Source organism: Peromyscus eremicus, chromosome 8a (genome assembly GCF_949786415.1).
Source record: "Peromyscus eremicus chromosome 8a, PerEre_H2_v1, whole genome shotgun sequence".
NCBI classification, from domain to species: Eukaryota; Metazoa; Chordata; class Mammalia; order Rodentia; family Cricetidae; genus Peromyscus; species Peromyscus eremicus.
The window spans coordinates 81,652,164-81,671,219 of NC_081423.1; the positions used below are offsets into that span (position 1 = coordinate 81,652,164).

At 44.7% G+C, this 19,056-nt stretch overlaps 1 protein-coding gene and 1 long non-coding RNA gene across 4 annotated transcripts in view; one reads left to right on the forward strand and one right to left on the reverse strand.

Annotated features, from left to right (window-relative positions):
- The window catches only part of Top2a (DNA topoisomerase II alpha), a 33,393-nt gene extending 28,022 nt beyond the window's left edge, over positions 1 to 5,371 (reverse strand). Inside the window, exons 1-5 of one of the 3 annotated variants that reach the window (XM_059271724.1) lie at positions 5,225 to 5,371; positions 4,057 to 4,209; positions 3,576 to 3,666; positions 2,747 to 2,810; positions 627 to 772 (exon numbers count right to left, since the gene is read on the reverse strand). In XM_059271724.1, the coding sequence (XP_059127707.1) occupies positions 627 to 772; positions 2,747 to 2,810; positions 3,576 to 3,666; positions 4,057 to 4,209; positions 5,225 to 5,245 (475 nt within the window). In that variant the 5' untranslated portion in view covers positions 5,246 to 5,371. Of the gene's footprint in view, positions 1 to 626; positions 773 to 2,746; positions 2,811 to 3,575; positions 3,667 to 4,056; positions 4,210 to 4,878; positions 4,997 to 5,151 lie in introns of those variants that run through there. The other 2 variants (XM_059271726.1, XM_059271725.1) reach the window with 2 other exon arrangements.
- Positions 5,024 to 7,617, forward strand: LOC131917701 (uncharacterized). Its single transcript, XR_009380728.1, has 3 exons — positions 5,024 to 5,514; positions 6,665 to 6,795; positions 7,486 to 7,617. It is a non-coding gene; the product is annotated as an uncharacterized LOC131917701 (long non-coding RNA).
- Positions 7,618 to 19,056: the final 11,439 nt, after the last annotated feature.

Genomic DNA, 19,056 nt, shown 5'->3' on the forward strand with positions numbered 1-19,056 from the left:
GGTGTGCGATCTCCTAGGACTACAATCAGAGATAGTTGTGAAACACCATCCAAGTCCTGGGAATTGACCCTGGGTTCTTTGAAGAGCAGCAAATTCTCTTAACTGTGAAGCCATTACTCCAAGTTCCTTAGCTTTCTTAATTGCTGGCAAAACTATTAAATATATGGCTTATTTTGTTTATTAATCAATTTCCTCCTCCTCTCTTTCTTTTTTCTTTGGTTTTGAGATAAGGTTTCTCTGTGTAGCCCTGGCTGTCCTGGAACTTGCTCGGTAGACCAGGTTGGCCTGGAACTCTAAAATTTTTATTATGCTTTACATGTATGAGTGTTTTGCCTACATGAATGTCAGTGCACCACAGGCATGCCTGGTTCCACAGAGGTCAGAAGAGGGTATCAGATCCCCTGGAACTGGAGTTACATGACATATGTGCTCACAACTGAACCTGGGTTTTCTTTGAGAGTAGCCGATTCTCTTAATCACTGAGCTATCCCTCTAGTCCCCTAATCCCATATTTTTAATCTGCACATCACAGACAATTATTTAAAAGATGTTATTTTTATAATTGCTTATTATTATTAAAATTGTTATTTTTCAGCAATAAACATTATTTTCTATCAATACTTTACCTGTTACTTTCTTTTCATCATCGTCATAGTTACTAGAGGTTAAGAGCTGTCCAAATATGAGAGCTGGGACATACATTTTCTCAACTTTGTGTTCAACAACAGGAATTCCTTTTCCATTATTCCATATGCTAATTAAATTATTTTCTCTAAGAAAAGATAGAAAATTTTATTTTACAACAAATTTTAAACTATGCTTAACATTTGAAAATAAAATACATAAGTTTCAATTTCATTGTGACTCTCTACACGTATACCCTCCATAGCTAGCATGGTCAACTTTTTCCACATGCTTAGCTCCTAATATATCTGAAATAGCATCAAGGGGTGGGAAACAGAAACCTTTTCCAACACCTGTGTAGACACTGATAATGCTGAAAAAACATGAAATTTAAAAATACTAGGATAAACAAAAGAAAATGAATTATACTCAATTAAAAGGACAAAATTAGGAAATAATGATACTCTTTCAAGAAGATTATCTGTATATTCCTATTTCCTCTAGTTTTCCCACCCAATAAAACATACTGAAAAACATTAAAAAGGAAAAAATTACCAATAGTAAACAAGCTGCCCTGCTTGCTAACAAAATGTTAGTCACTCTTTTTAAAATTATGTATGTGTGTGTGCTTATTTGCACATGAGTGCAAGTGCCCACATAGCTCAAGAGGCAATGGATTCCCCCCATCCGCAATGTGGGTACTGGCAACCAAACTCAGGTTCTCTAAACTGGTGATCCATCTCTCCAGCTCAGTTACTAGGACTTTTATCTTACTTATTTTGGGGTTAATTCTCAGAAATATATATATAATATACATATATAATATATATATATATATTATATATATATATGTATATGGTACAAATAATAATACTGGTTTAATATTATCTGTATAAAAAAAACCCAAAAAAACAAAAAACAAAAAACAAGAAAAAGACCAGCTAAAACTAGATCAATATCTTTAAAAGATTGTTATTATGTAGTCATCATTAACATATACCCCACAAGAGCCTTAAGCATAGTTTAGGTCAGCACTGATCAGCCTAATTAAAAAAAAAAAAAACGTGAAACAGGCATCCTGACCAACCCACAAAGGAACATGAGCATTTAAAACCAGAAATGTAAACCCAAATTATTCTCTACTACCACCTGCTGGTTTGCTGTTTCAATAGCATCATCAGAAAAGAAACAAAAAAACCAAAAAAAAAAACCTTTTAGATATTTAGACAACTGATCAATTATTGCAAATGCTAGCTGAACTACTGCACTATTTAGGGATTAAGTGTCACGTTTATAAATTATTTTGAAATGGTTCAGAGCAAATATGGAAATTTGTTTTGTTTTGAGACAGGGTCTCACCAATGAATTCTAATTGGTCTGTAACTCACAGAAATCTCTCTGACTCTTCCTGAGTGCTGAGATGAAGGGTGTACGCTATCATACGGCAAAGTGTTTTGTTTTGTGTTTTCTGTAGTACTGGGGCTCAAACCATGGACTGTACATATGCTATCACCAAGCTACACTCTCAGCCTTTTTTAATTTAAAACTTTTATTTGGGACATGGTCTCAGTACATGCCTCAGCCTCCCAAGCAGCGAGGATTATAGGCCTATACCACCAGGCCCAGCAAGAAAACTGTTGACGACACTGGGTATGGGTGGTGCTCACCTTTAATCCCAGCACTTGGGAGGCAGAGGCAGGCAGATCTCTGAGTCTGGCCAGCACATTGAGGTTACATAGCAAGTTCCACCTTAGCCAGAGCTACACAGTGAGACCCTGTCTACAAACAAAGAAAAAAACAACAGGAAACAAACAAAACTACTGATAATTGTTAGTTTTAATTGTTGAGTACCCACAGGCTGTTCATTTTAGAATCCTGTCTTTCTGTACTTTTGCAAACCTTATTTTATTTTTTTCCAGACAGGGTTTCTCTGTGTAGCCTTAGCTTTCCTGGAACTCACTTTGTAGAGCAGGATGTGCCTGCCTCTGCCTCCCAAATGTGCTGAGATTAGAGGTGTGATGAGCCACCAAGCCCAGCAGGAACCTTAATTTAAAAAAAGCTATCTTCACTAGTAATCAAAGCAAATACAAATAATCTGAACAAACAAAAAGCGCACACTTACGGATCAATTGTGACTCTAATACAGGACATTTTGGGGTCCCTTTGTTTGTTGTCTGCAGCATTAACTGTAAGAAAATGAAATGCACACTTAGAAGACATTAAAGTGATTTAAAACACACTAGCTCTACAATATAGAAAAGTAAATTCACAAGTAACAAAAGAATAACAAGGCGTTAGTTTCTATAATTTTTCTTGAGACAGACTCACATGTATTCCATGCTGACTTTGACTTGCTATGTAGTTAAGAAGAGTCTTGAACTTTTGATTTTACCGCATCTACCTCCCCAGTGCTAGAATTACCACCTCACTGTTTTACTATGAAAGTTATATATTTATTTGTATTTTATGTGCATTGGTGTTTTGCCTGAATGTATGTTTGTGTGAGGGTGTCAGATCTTGGAGTTACAGACAGTTGTGGGCTGCCATGTGGGTGCTGGGAATCGAACCCAGATCCTCTAGAAAAGCAGACAGTGCTCTTAACTGATGAGCTATCTCTCCAGCCCCCTATTACAGCAGTTTTTGTTCATATTATTGTTTCCAGAGAAAAACTTAATTTTCTAGACTTTATAAGACTTCACTTTTTTTTTTGAGGCAGGATCTAGCTGTCCTAGAACTCACTATGTAGACCAAGTTTACCTCAAATTCAGAGATCTGCCCACCTCTACCTCTAAGTGCTGGGATTAAAGGAGTGAGCTACTACATCCAGCCTGACTGCCTCACTCTTGACAACTAATTACTTAAAATAAGAGGAGTTATGTCTACAGAGGGTTTCGAATGAATGATTCTTAAGAACTTGACCAGTACACCTTTTTATAAAAATATTTACTTACCTAGAATTTCATCAAAGATTTTATACAAACCAGGAACAAAAGTTACTTCCCTATAGTTAATGCCAACGTCTTCATCATAAACCCACATTTGCTAAAAACAAAACAAAAAAGCAAAATTATTTTTATTTATTTATTGTTTTGTCACTAATCATCTAGTCTTTCTTTTCTTTTTCCCTTTTTTTTTGAGTCTCACTATGTAGCACTGGGTGGCCAAAAACTGGTTACGTAGACCAGGCTGGCCTCGAACTCAGAGGAGATCCACCTGCTTCTGCCTCTTGAGTGCTGAGATTAAAGGCAGGCACCAACATATCTGGGAGTAGTCTTCTTGAATAAAGGTTGAAATATGTGTGTGTGTGTGTGTGTGTGTGTGTGTGTGTGTGTTACCTTATGTGCACAAATAATAGGTCAGTTCCAGTGACAGTAAGTTACGTACAAACATTAACCTGAAAAAGTCTGTCATCCAACAACAGCTTGGTTTTACCTGGGTGACTAATTCCACAGAGCCAATGTAGGTATCCGGGCGGAGCAGTATATGCTCCAGTTGTGTTTTTTTCTGATAGATTCTTTCAATAGACATTCTTTTCTTGGCATCTTCATTTTTCTTTTTGTTCATTTGCATATTTTCATTTACAGGCTAGTCATTGGGGGAAGAAAAAGAAAACTGATTTTCAACCACAACTTTATCCGAAATGATCAACAAAAATATCTACGAGAATGATAAACTCAATACGCTATACCACAGTTTGACATCTGTTTGTAGGTGCTGGTGAATTTACACAGTTTTGAACAAGCAGTTCCACTAAAATCCTTGTAACTAGGTTCTAAGGTGTGTGTTGTGTGTGTGGTGCCAGGCAAATGCTCTGACCTCTGAGAAAAATTCCCAGACCTTTTTTGTTTGTTTATTTGTTTTTCCTGTTGCTGACTTTAACAGAGGGTCCCCTTAAGGAGCTTAATCCATCCTCCTGCCTCAGTCTCGGGGGCAGCTGCCATTGCAGTCCTGTCCCACTAGGTCAGGCTACCGGGGTCCGTCTAAACAGGTATTTCACCACGTCTAACAAATATGGAAATTTCCGCCTTGAACAATATCTTTATGTGAAAAATTTCTTTCACCTCATGGGCACATACTTCCTGATTGCCCACATAGCCTCGGGGAGATAACAGTCGGTGCTATTCAGCCGGGATGCTAACTAAGCAATGCAAACCCCGGGCCACACACTGTCACACCCAGCCACTCGGTCGGCCCGCTCCTCCGGGGGGACTGTCAGGCTCTGCACCCCCCGAGGTGACAGTCATCCACACCAACCAGAGGGCAGAGAAGAAAAGAGGGCCCCTGGATTCAATGACACGCCGCCTGGAAGTCCCCCGGGGGCCACTGGACTACAGACCTATCACGGGGCGCGTGGGAGCTGCCCCCCACGAACCACAAAAACGCACGACCCGCCGGAAGTCAGTTTGGACGGTGTCGGGTCGTCAGGAACTGCGCCCCGTCCACGAGCCCCCAAGGCCTAGGAGACGGGGTTGACGGGATCCCAGCCGGTCGCCGGCCAGCCCGCAGCCCCGGAGCCTCAACCCTCACCGGCTGCCACGGACGACGCGGAGACCGGCGTCCAGGCTCTCCCACCCGGGACCCCGCCCCCCGCGAGCTGTACCTGCAGCGGTGACAACTCCATGGTGACGGTCCTGAACCGGGCGCGAGAATCCCGAAAGCGACTGTAACCAGTGGGAAACGGGAGGGCACCCGCGACCAGGACGCTCCGCCACAGACGCGCGTCGGTTAGGACAGCCTTCCTAAGTTTCTTTCGAACCTTCGCCTAGCCCGCCCAAATCAGAGGAGCCTATCACCGAACCGCTCTCATTAGCTCTGTTTAGAGGAGCCAATCATAGACGGTCTTTTATTCACACCCATTGAACAGGCGGCCTGTTCGAATGAACCAATCAGGTGAGGGAGGCGGGAGCATCTTCAAAATAGACCAATAGTAGTTGTAGTGGAGACTGACAGGAAACCTGACCAATGAGAAAGGCCGTGTGCTCCGAGAGGACTGCTCCTCAGAGCTCTGAGGAGAGAAGGCTCTTGGGCTGTACAAAGCGGTTTCCTCAGCTCTCCGGCTGAGTAAAACGATGTAGAAAAGGCTATTCATTCTTTATCTCAGATTCGTTGAAATTACAGAAATTCTCCCTTAGTCCTTATGTAGGCGGCGAGAGGAATGAGAATTATCCCCACCCCCAGAAAATAGCACCAGTTGGGTTAAGGCAGCGGTTCTCAATCTGCGGGTCTCGACCCCTTTCGTTTACATTACGATTCATAAACAGTAGCAAAGTTACAGTTACGAGGTAACAACGCAACCATTTTGTGGTTGGGGATGACCACACATGAGGAACTGTATCCAAGGGGCGCAGCATCAGGAAGGTTGAGACCCACTGGGTTAAGGAAACCGTTTCCGGTGACAGCCCCACCTCCCCTTCAATTTATTTTTCAATGAAAAGAAAGTTCTTCCGCTGTGGTCTGAGGCGTCTCTACATGGAAGGGTGTAGAGACGCCGTGCAAAACCTCTGGCAGCATTAGCATCCTCTTGTAGAAGTTAAAATTTTAGTATTAATTTTTCTTTTTGAGACAGGGTTTCCCTGTGTAGCCCTGGCTGTCCTGGCTCTGTAGACCAGGTTGGCCTCGAACTCCGAGAGATCCACCTGCCTCTGCCTCCCGGGTGCTGGGATTAAAGGCGTGCGCCACCACGGCCTCCGCCACTGCCACCTCCTTATGTATTATTAGGTATTTCATGTCTATGAGTGCTCTGTCTGCATGTATGCCTGCACACCCGAAGAGGGCATCAGATCCCATTATAGGGAGGCGTGGGATAGACACCATGCGGTTGCTGGGAATTGAGTCAAGACCTCTGAAGAGCAGCCAGTACTAGGTTTTTGTTTTTGTTTTCAATTTAACTATTTAAATTTTGAGACAAGGTTTCTCTGTGCAACCGCCCTGGCTGTCCTGGAACTCACACTCACGGAGATCCACCTGTCTCTGCCTCCCTAGTGCTGGGATTAAGGGCGTGTGCCACCGCTGCCTGGCCCTTAGTGTTCGATTTTTACAGGCAGCTGTAGAGAGACCGAAAGCGGAAAGAGAGACTTGGTCTGACGGTACTCAGAAACCATGTTTATTCACGATGAGGGAGCATCTGGGAATGACGGGACCTGAAGGCATCGCACACAAAGTGAATTCCAGGTCTCTGCTAGATGCTAGTTCTTGGAGGACAGGAGCTGGGACTGAGTGATGTGAGGGAGGAGGCTACCATCCCTAAAATGTGCTGATGGAGCTCCTCTAGCCGGGTGGTAAGGGCACACGCCTTTAATCCCAGCACTCAAGAGGCAGCGGCAGGTGGATCTCTGTGAGTTCGAGGCCAACCTGGTCTACAAAGAGAGTTCCAAGACAGCCAGGGCTGTTACACAGAGAAATCCTGCCGAGAGAGAGACAGAGAGAGACAGAGAGAGACAGAGAGAGACAGAGAGAGACAGAGAGAGACAGAGAGAGACAGAGAGAGACAGAGAGAGACAGAGAGAGACAGAGAATCCTGCTCCTATGGTGAGGAATCACAGATAAGATGTTCAGCGCATGACCTAGAAAAGACCATTGCTTGAAGTGCTTCTTACCACTACCCCCACCTCCCCACCCCCCCTCACACACATACCCCCACAACCACCCCCACTCCACCCCCACCCCGGCCTTTCAGGACTGGCTTCCCTGTCCATTCTACAAAACTGCCTTAACATTCCTGTCTCTAGGGAGTCCCCTCTGTCGGTCTTTTTAGATGGAAGCTAGATTCTCTTAGAGTGTATTTGCATACGCATAAGCACTTCTTTAATAAGACATCTGGCTGTTTTCTCCTGGGGCTGTGTTGTTTCTGTTTCTCTCCAGAGCAGCAGCAAGAGGTTAAGGAAGTCCTGAAGGCTCCCTGTCTCCATCTTCAGTATGGGGGCACTCCTGGAGAGGAAGCATCATTTCTTCCCTGTAGTGGACTGATGGAGTGGGGATTCTGGATCTCTCTGTCTCTCTCTCTGTATCTGCCCTACCCCCCCCGCCCCCCCCCCCCCCATTTACTGCAAATAACAGCTAAGTATTCTTCTGGAGTAGACCAGGAAATCCCCAGGGCTCCCACAGAGTTCAGCCCCTGGGTGGCTTGTGGCTAAGGGAGGTAGAGGACCACATACCAGGGAGAAGAGTAAAGGAAGTTCAGAAGTTCCCAGGAAGTGACTCCGGATCATTAGTCCTCAAATCTACTGAGAAGTTCCCTTTGGCAGTATGGACACTCAATTAAATATCTAGAAATTATGAATGAAAGCCCACAGCGGTGCTGAGTTGCACAGTTTTTTGTTTGTGATTAGATTATTAGTGAAATACCTGTAGAGAGATGGAAAGCAGAGAGAGCCTTGGTTTGACCTTGGGTAGGACCATGTTTATTCCCAGCCACAGGGAGGGGTACCTTTGTCACCTACATGTGAGGATGGCCAAAATGCCTCCTGAGGAAGATAGGATGCAGATGTGGCCCCTTAGGGGGAAGAAATGACTTCTGTAGTCCACAAGGGAATCTGGGAAGGGTAGTTTCCAGCAGGAAACATCCTAACTCTGAAAGGATATAAAAATGCAGGGCAGAGGCATTATAGCTGTTTTCTGCTGAGGAGGATCTTTGTTAGAGTGCGTAGCTCTGAATCCAGGGGTTGGGGGTGGGATGGGGGCGCTCTGGTCACGTAGCAGGGGTAGAGTCTTAACTATGTATGGGTCAGGTGGTCGCTGTCCTGTATTCCTGGAGATAGTGAAAAAATAATTATTAGAGGGCTGTATGATTTGGTTACAGAGTAAAAACTGAGAGATTTTGGGAAGAAAGACTTGAGGAGATGGAGGAGCGGCAGCGGCAGCAATGGAGCAGGCTGGTGATTCAGGGTGACAGTGACTGGTCCCATTGTCAGGACTGCTGCACTGAAATGAGCCAGCAGAAGTAGCAGCGAGCTGCAGAGCATCAAAGGAGAAAACAGGGCGGTGGGCACGCCTTTAATCCCAGCACTCGGGAGGCAGAGGCAAGCAGATCTCTGTGAGTTTGAGGCCAGCCTGGTCTACAGAGTGAGATCCAGGACAGGCACCAAAACTACGCAGAGAAACCTTGTCTTGAAAAACCAAAAAAAAAAAAAAAAAAAAAAAAAAGGAGAAAACAGAAGTAATGCGAAGAACTGCAGGGTGGAAGGGATGCAGGTCTCTCCACAGCATACCTAAGAAGATTTTTTGCAGATGTATCAGGAACAAGATGTTGGGGGGGGGTGCTATTGGGAGAGCTATTGGAACATTTTGTTTGGGTATAGGGTGAAGTTCAGCAAGCAAAACATTTAAAAGACAGGGTAAGGGGGCTGGAGAGATGGCTCAACAGTTAAGAGCACTGACTGCTCTTCCAGAGGACCTGGGTTCAATTCCCAGCACCCACATGGCAGCCTCCAGCTGTTTGTAATTCCTGTTCCAGGGGATCCGATGCCCTCACACAGGCACGCATGCAGGAAAAACACCAATGCACATAAAATAGAAATAAATAAATGATTTGCCAGGTGGTGGTGGCACATGCTTTTAATCCAGTACTCGGGAGGCAGAGGCAGGCAGATCTCTGTGAGTTCAAGGCCAGGCTGGTTTGCAAAGTGAGTTCCAGGACAGCCAGGGCTGTTATACAGAGAAACCCTGTCTTGAAAAAACAAAAAACAAAAACAAACAAACAAAAAAAGACAGTTAAAATCAATATCCAAGGAATGAATCTGAACAGAAAGTGTCTAAGTGACATTACTTGGTTCCAAGTATGATGAGCTTTATATATTTGTTTCAAATGTTAACAATACCAGTTCAACAATTTATTGAACAAAACCAGACAGAGTATTTGAAGTGAAACACAATTTTTGGTTAGAAACAATTTGATAGGGCAAAATTTTTAAAATTGGGACTATTGCCTTAAATGACCATATCTAATATTTGAAAACAGAACAATACATATTTTTGTTAACATCAAATTATTATACCTATATTCCAAGATTATAGAGTAGATATATTTTATATTGTCAGACTGTGTGAAGAGACATTTTAATTTTAAATTGAATTACCTAAAAAAGAAATGATTTTCAATATCCAAATTAAAAATACTCCCAGAGACAGTGACTGTCTTGCTCTCTCCTCATTAGGCACTTCTCTCGAACTCTTTAGAACATCCTGAGTTATTACCTGAGGCAGTGACTCATGTCAAGAGTAAATGATTCATTTTGCAAAGTATACACTGAACTGAACCAGAACTTTTTCTAAAATTAACCCTATTAACAGAACCTTTAAAAAATCCCTACCTTTTCATTCCATACACTCAACCAAGAGATTGAAAGCCGTCAGTCATGCCAAATTTGTAATGAGTATTCTTGGTTGTGAGCCTAGCCCTTAACAGTTGAGCCATCTCTCCTGGAACAAATATTTACATGTAATATAGACTGAATTAATAAAGAAGGCTAGAGCCATTTCTTTAGTCCTTTTGTCGATGGACAAATCTCTAGGTCACCACATACTGACAGAGGTAGGCATATTCCTTAATATTCAACTTCAAGACAGACTGTTTGTTTAGACGCATAATTTGTAAAACAGTATAACTATATTAAATGAGCCTCTGTCTCCCCAGTGCTGAGATTAAAGGTGTGCATCAGCATATCCAGCCACTTTTATTACTGTTTAACAGGATATCATGGGGGTTCAGGTCTGCCTTTGAACTCCTGAAGTAGTGGAGGATGACCTTGAACTTCTGGTTCTCCTACTTCCACCTCTGGAGTGCTGGGTTTATAGGCTAGCTCCACCCCAGCCTTTTCCCTCTTGATCATGAAAGGAGGGAAGCCGCAGGAGCTGAAAGGTGGGCATGTTCCAGATACAGAGGAGTGTTAGCTGGAATAGGTCCTCCCCTCATTTGAGGAGAAACTACAGATGTTTTTGAAAGCAGGCTGTCCTGAAGCCTAGCCATTGTACCTTTTCAGAAGCCCTTTTCTCTCACACTGTGCTTGCTTCTAGGTTTGCCTGGCTAAGAGCCAGATGTGGAGAGGTGGAGAGCCTGGAAGAAGAGTTCCCATTGGCTAGTGGATGTCAGGGAAGAGTAAGAACTGTTGTGAGAAAACACCATGACCAAAGGCTTGGAGAGGAAAGAGTTTGTTTCATTTTACAATTCTCAGGTCACACTCTATGATGGAGAGAACTCAAGGAACGAACTCAAGGCAGGAACCTGGAGGCAGGAACTAAAGCCGAGGCTATAGAAGAACACTGCTTTGGGGCTTGCTCCCCCTGGCTTGTTCATTTCTCTCTTACATACCCAGGACCAGTTGCCTAGGGATGGCACTGCCCACAGTGGGCTGGTCCCTTTCACATCAATCATCAACCAAGAAAGTGCCCCCACAGCCTTGCCTATATATAGACCAGTCTTAGGGAGGTATTTTCTCAATCGAAGTTCCCCTTCTCAGATGACCCTAGCTTGTGTCAAACTGGCAAAACAAGAACCAAACCACCAACCAGGACACAGCAAGATCAGAATACCAGGTAGTTGATCCTGTGGCTCTGACTTTGGACTCCAAGTTCAAGGTCTTATTTGAGGAAGAGAATCCCTGGAGCTACAGAGCTACAGACTCCAGTACATTGCCCTCAGACAGTTCTTAATACAACTGGGAGGAGTCCTAGATATATATGGCTTTGAGACCTGCCTCAGCTCTCCAGTTATTACCTCGTTCCATCCTCTGATGAACGAATGAAGAGAGAAGGAGACTTGATTGGGATCTTTGGCTTCATATCTGTCTTCCATCTCTTCAAATTTTTCCTTTCATGATGTCTCTCCATTTTTCTGTGCCTTCCTGTCTCTCTGTAATATCCTATGATTTTTTTTGTATGTGTTGTATTTGTAGTATATTCATGTGAGTGTACAAATATACATGTACCTGTGTGTCCATACATGGAAGTCAGAGCAGGGCATAAGGTGTCTTCCTCGTTGCTCTCTGGCTTGAGACAGGGGGTCTCTTACTAAACAGGAAGCTTATCATTTTGGTTATGGTGGCTTACCGGTGAGCTTTCTCTGCCCTTCAGTACTGGCATTATAGGCATAAGCAGCCATGTCCAGCTTTTTATCGGGTGCTGGGGATTTGAACTCAGGTCTTCATGCTTGCAGAGCAAGAATGCCTACCTACTGAGCCATCTTTCCAGCCCCTGTTTAAACCCTCTGTCCTTCAGCCTTTCCCTTGCTAATACTCTCTTCCCTTCTGTCCTTCTACTCTACACCATCATCAAATCTTTGAGTAAATCCACTCATAGTAATGATGTATCAGTTTATAACCCACTTTTTTCTATCTATAGCCATTAGTGTACATAGATGCCTGCCTCCTTTAATGTTTCTTTTTTTCATTTAAAATTTTGAAAATTTATTTATTTTTAGTTTATGTTCATGAGTGTTTGCCTGCATGTGTCTATGCGTACCATATGCATGCAGTGCCTGAGGAGGCCAGAATGGGATGTTGGATCCCCTGGAAGTGGAGTTACAAGCAGTTGTGAGCCATCATGTGGGTGCTGGTAATCAAACCTGGGCCCTCTGCCAGAGCAGCGGTGTTCTTAACACTGAGCCATCTCTCCAGCCCCCATCTGGTCCTTCTTAGCAGTCTTACAGAGTGAATTCAGGACCAGAATCATTGCTTTACAGACGTCAAAACTCAGGTCAATCTTACTGAAGAGGGAAGCTCACAGGGCCCAGCTGATAAAGACAGAGCTGGCCTCGAACCCTGGGCTCTGACAGCAGGAAACCGGGGCTCTCAATCTCACAGCTGTTGCATACAAATCCCGGAGCAGAGATCTTCTCCACTGTTGGCCTACTGGGTTTCCGCTACCACAGGGCCCAGTTTTCTGATGCTCTTATGTCATCATGACTAGGGAGGATAAGAATCTGACTCAACAGGTCTGGAGGTTTGCTACTGTGGAAACAACAGTGGGCTGAGGGAGTGAGGCCAGGCTTCGGGGGTGAAGATGGGAGCTATGTGATTAGGGGATTCAGGTACTATAGCCTTGTTTCTGGGGCCACATAGTCCTGCCCCTCTGCCCTGAACTCTCCAGTTCCCATCTGTCAGTCATCTTTCAGAGTGTTCCTCCTTCTGGTAGGCCAAGGACAAGACTGTAGCAGAAGAGATTCCTGGAGAGGGAAGTGGGAAAGGTCCTGGGGCTTCCCCCTGAGACCCTGCCTGCCTTCCCACAGCCGGGGTCAGATCCTGGCTCCAGGGCTGTGTCTTCAGCACCCTGACTGAGAATACCAGAACTGTCAGGGTGCCTCCACAGCTGGCTCATTGGAAAGACACATCCGCCTTGGACACAGGGACCTTGGCACTGCAACTAGAGGGACAGGGGCTTCGCACTAGCAGCATCGACCAATGATGGGAGGAGATGCTGCTGGGTTTGAGAAAAACCCAGGATTATTGTGATACCTCTGTGTGTGTGTGTGTGTGTGTGTGTGTGTGTGTGTGTGTGTGTACACATAAGCAGGTAGTGTTGAAGGCTGGGTTGTCTCACAAATAGTTTTAAATCGCATTTAGTCTCATATGACCTTAGGCCAATCTTTTAACTGCCTGGAACTCCATCTATATCATGGGTTTATAGGGTTACCATGGTAACTAATGATCACAATGGCTAATGTACTGACACCAACCCTGCCAGACATAGTGTTAAGTGAGCATCATCCCTGCAGTTTTGCCCAGTCCTCTCAGGCAGGGCTGACGTTATCCCTCAATTACAACCGAGAGCATTTGAGGATAAAGAGAAGATATCACTTTGCCAAATCTCAGAGCTAATTAATAGCAAATCCAGGAATCACTTTAGGCAATTTGGCTTCCAACTCACTTGGCTGGTCGTTGTTAATAATACTCACTGGACACTTACTATGTGTTGGGTACCATTTTGAGCATTTTATATATTTTTTTAACTTAATCATTATAACCACCCTATGTAACATTCATTTCTTATGAAAGATGAGGATACTGAGGAACAGGCTAACGTCTGGACTCTATTGGCAGGAGTAAAGCCCACTCAGGCTGATTTAAATGTCAGTACTAAGCCAGGTAGTGGTGGCACATGTCTTTAATCCCAGCACTCGGGAGGCAGAGGCAGGCGGATCTCTGTGAGTTCGAGGACAGCCTGGTCTACAGGGTGAGTTCCAGGACAGGAACCAAAACTACACAGAGAAACCCTGTCTTGAAGACTTAATTTTCCAAAACACTTTATTTGTTTATGTGTGTATGTGTGTGTTGGACTCTGTTCTCTTCCTATCCCCAGGTGGGTTTGGGTATTGAACTCAGGTCCTCATGCTTGGCAGCAAGCGTCTTTACCTGCTGAGCTGTCTCATTAGCCTCCCCCACTTTTTTAAAATGACGTTCAGGGTTTGGGGAGATGGTTCAGTGAGTAAATTACCTGGAGTACAGGCAAGAGGACACAGGTTAGGATACTCCAGCACCCACATAAGAGCTGGGTGTGGTCACCTGCATCTCTAACCCTAGGTGGGGTGGAGAGTGGGGCTGGCACTTTAAACAAGCCGGGTTAGCCATCAGTGAGCACAAGGTTCAGTGAGAGACCCTGTCTCAAAGGATAGGGTGGGGAGTGATGGTGGTCTAATGCCAGCCTCTGCTTTCACACACGCTTGTACAACACCATCTTCCTAGCAAGTGTGTGTGTGTGTGTGTGTGTGTGTGTGTGTGACACTCAATCACAATTGCAGTCACAAACGCACATATACTACACCCTATATACACCAAAACATTAAAGTATAGCCTTGTCAACTTACGCAGATCTGTGTCTGTGAGACTTGGGATTTGAGGACCTTAAAGAATGGGCAGACTGCTGGGCGGCGGTGCGCATGCCTTTAATCCCAGCACTCGGGAGGTAGAGCCAGGCAGATCTCTGTGAGTTCAAGGCCAGGCTGGTCTACAGAGCAATATCCAGGACAGGCATCAAAACTACACAGAGAAACCCTGTCTGGGGGCGGGGGGGGAGAATGGGCAGACTACAGTATAAGGCTATAGACAGTTTTACTTCAGTTTCAGTGTATATTTATACAGGAATGTAACAAAGAAAGCCGTGATCCAAGGAAGGTGGAGTTCAGAAAAACATGTAAGTAAGTGCCAGTAAACACATACTAAATACTAACAGAGCAGCCCTTTCCCAGAACTCTCTCAGGACAGATCAGTTTAAACACAATTGCCTGGCACGTACTAGAGATCAGATCTGGGAAAGCGTGGAAGAAGGCAGAGGGCCACGTCCAGACTCAGGGCACACTGAAGACAGCTCCGCATTGGGTCCTATAGCTGTGTTCTGACATCCAACAAGAACAAACATGTCTTATGAATTGAATCTAAGTGTCTGTCCCAGGAGGCACGAAATCACATCCGAGAACAATCCAGGGAACAAAATGCACCTGAGGTAAAAGGCCCTCTGCTTTTTTTTCTGGAGACTCTCTCACAGTTCCCCAAGACGTTGTTCGCCATGCGTCCTTCCTTTGACCATGATCTGACAAAGCATACGTACAGAGAAGTGCAGAAATGAAAAGTATTAGCTCAGTGAATACTCACATAATGGGTGTATGCACCAGATAAATAAGTAATAATTGTTACTCATAGTCCATAAGTTTGTCTTCATTCTTCTTCCTGAAGGTAATTTTTATCATTGTTAAAACTTTAATTTTTTTTTGTTTTTTTGTTTTTGTTTGTTTGTTTGTTTTTCGAGACAGGGTTTCTCTGTGTAGCTTTGCACTTTTCCTGGAACTTGCTTTGTAGACCAGGCTGGCCAGAGATCCGCCTAGCTCTGCCTCCTGAGTGCTGGGATTAAAGGCATGTGCCACCACCGCCCAGCAAAACTTTAAAATTTAATTTTATGTGTATGGGTGTTTTGCCTGCGTATATGTCTGTGGAGGTCAGAGAACAAATTGTGGGAGTTCATTCTCTCCTTCCACTGTGAATTCTAGGGGTCAAATTCCGGTGTCAGGATTACATGACATGTGCATCTTCCTGCCGAGGCAGCTCATCAACTCATTAGTGACTATATATATATTGGTTTTTCATATATATATATATATATATATATATATATATATATATATATATATATATATTTTTTTTTTTTTTTGTTTTTCGAGACAGGGTTTCTCTGTGTAGCTTTGCGCCTTTCCTGGGACTCACTTGGTAGCCCAGGCTGGCCTCGAACTCACAGAGATCCGCCTGGCTCTGCCTCCCGAGTGCTGGGATTAAAGGCATGCGCCACCACCGCCCAGCATGACTATATTTTTTAAAGCTTGAAATGTATGAGTGTTTCGCCTACGTATGTGTCTGTGTGCCACATGTGTGCCTGGTTTTCTGGAAGCCAGAAGAAGATGTAGGATCCCCTAGAACTGGAGTTACTAACAGTGTTGAGCTACCATATGGGGACTAGAGACTGAAACCAGGACCTCAGGAAGAGCAGCCAGTGTTCTGAACCCCTGAGCATCTCTCCTGTACCAGGAGTGACTGTTTCAAACAGTGCCTCGTGAACACACTTGAACACACACGTTTGTGTTGGGAGTGTACATCTGGGGTGGAAGTATGGATTGCTTCCGGGTAGATGTACACATCTGTCTCTTTACTGGCAATGTGAGAGTCCCTTTACTCTACAACCTGGTATTGTCAGTGTTTAAAGTTTGTGCCATTTTTGTCGATATGTAGCTCTTGACAGGGACTGAGGTCTGCAAAGTGAGCAAACTCCTAGGGCAGGTGAGGAAGAGAAGTCACACAGCTGTGGGATAAGAGTACAGGGGCCGGGCGGTGGTGGTGCACGCCGTTAATCCCAGGACTTGGGAGGCAGAGCCAGGAGGATCTCTGTGAGTTCGAGGCCAGCCTGGGCTACCAAGTGAGTTCCAGGAAAAGGTGCAAAGCTACACAGAGAAACCCTGTCTCAAAAAACCAAAAAAACAAAAAACAAAAAAACAACAACAACAACAACAAAAAGAATACAGGGGTATGTATAGGTAGGTGTTGTTGGGGTCTCTGTATCTCACCCCTACTCTCTGGGGTTTGCTGAGTCCAAAGACCCTCTGTGAAGTCTCTCTAAGCTCGGAGCCCCTTTGGGTTCTCTCTTGACTTGGAGGTCCCTTAGTAGAGTTTCTTTAGTGGGTAGGTAGCGCTTTGTTCCCTAGAGTTGGAGGGCTAGAAGGCAGGACCTAGAAGCCCTTGAGTGTGTGGAGGAGAAAGGACAGGGTTTCCATTTCGAGTCTGGGCTTCTGCCCTTTCTGGCAAGCAGATGCCCTTCTCTAGACACAATGGGTATCAGGGAAGACAAGGCAATTGCTTTCTCTACCTGGCTCTGTCTGCCTAGAGTATCTGTGTAGAATCTTCTAGGTTGCTCTTTCTTCTCTCTCTCCCACCCCACCTTGGGACCTGAACCTGTGGTGGCAGGTCTGGTACAGAGGCGGGAGTGTGCACAGAAAGTTGATATGTTACACACAGACCTTGCTGGGTCATCTGCTATCTGTGTGCCCTTGGGTGAGAATTCTGGGTGGTGACAGAGTTCTCAATGAGTCCAACACTGTTCACTTGACTTGTCTTCTGTATAGGCTTCAGCCAAGAGAAAGAGGTTTCATTGGTTCCTAATGGTCCTGAGACAATGAAGACTCTGCAGGGTTGGGAGCCAATGTCAGAAGGGTGCTCTGTACTTTGCCAAAGAACTCCAAAATTCTGTCATATGGTGATGATGGTACACATACCTTTAATCTCAGCACCAAGGGAGGCAGAGGCAGCTGCACCTCTGAGTTCAAGGCCAGCCTGGTATAGAGTGAGTTCCAGGACAGTCAGGGCTGTACAGAGAAACTCTGTCTCGAGAAAAAAAAAAAAAAAAAACAAAAAAAAAAAAAACCACCAAACACTCCAGAATTCTAATGTTCTGAGATTGCCAGAAGAGGACAGGGCTTCATAAGGCAATTTGTTCTCCCAATCCATGGTACAAATGGTAAAAACTGAAGTGAGGAGAAGGAAGTGGTCACGAAGCTGGTAAGCAGCTGAACTGGCTGGTCTGGAGCTAGGAAACAGGATGTTGGCCAGCCCAAGTGCATATGGACTCCCCTCTTCCCACCTCTTTCCCTGCCTGGAGCCTCAGCCTGTCCTGAGGGAAGAGCCTAGGCTCTGGAGATGGGCTGGACAAGAGTTCTCTTTGTATTGTGGGGTTTTTCTGGAGATCCTGCAAGTATGGAACCCTGGTGGGCAGGAAGAAGGCTGTCCTGATATGCTATTGCTTGGCCCACACGTCGGGTAACTGTGGGGCTGCCCTATCAGTACTTAGATGTCAGTGGATATGAAGGATTAGTGTAGACTCAGTGAAGTCCAAGGCAGTCAGAAGTGGGCTGGAAAGCAAAGTTATAAGGAGGCCTGGAACATGATCCCACACCAATGCCACCTCTACCTAACCTCCGTGCTCAGCTTGAACTCTGCCCTTGATGTTCATGTAGAATGTTTCTGACAGCTGCAAAGTATAGGAGTTAATTGTGCAGAGGACTCTTAATACCAGGGTTGTGGGTTTGTGCCCCACGTTGGGTGCCATTGGTAGCTAGAGTTTTCCTGGTCCTGCCTGGCCCAGAGTCAGGACAAATCTCTCTCACCCGCCAGTCCCCCAGTCACTCAGACCCAATCGAGTAAACACACAGAGACTGATATTGCTTACAAACTGTGTGGCTATGGCAGGCTTCTTGCTAACTGTTCTTACATCTTAAATTAATCCATTTCTATTAATCTATAAGTTGCCACGTGACTCGTGGCTTACCGGTATCTTAAGATCTGCTTCTCATCGTGGTGGCTGGCAGCGTCTCTCTGCCTCAGCCTTCCACTTCCCAGAATTCTCTTCTCTCCTTGTCCCACCTATAATTCCTGCCTAGCTACTGGCCAATCAGTGTTTTATTTATTAACCAATCAGAGCAACACATTTAACATACAGAACATCAAAGTATACAGCAAAGTATAGGAGTTAATTGTGCAGACTGGAAAGAGACAGCTTAGGTTCACATCTTTGTCTCTCTGCTTGCTATGTGACTTTGAGTAAGTTGCATAATCCCTATGTGCCTCACTTTTCCTATCTTAAAAAGACAACACTGATAATGCCTCTTCCATGATGCTTGTGTGGCACGGTCAGTAGTAGTTAAAGGCTAATCCTCATAATTATATATTTTGTCCACTCCATCAGACAAGATGCCCCCTAGGGCAAGCTTATCAGATTGGGTGTTCCCTGAGAACAGAATTTTTTTTTTTTTTTTTTTTTTGAGACAGGGTCTCACTGTGTTGCCCTGGATATCCTGGAACTCATTGTATAGACCAGGCTGGCCCCAAACTCACAGAGAATCTACTGGCTCTGCCTCCCAAGTGCTGGGATTAAAGGCGTGCACCACAGAAGTCTGGGATTCTCCCAGTA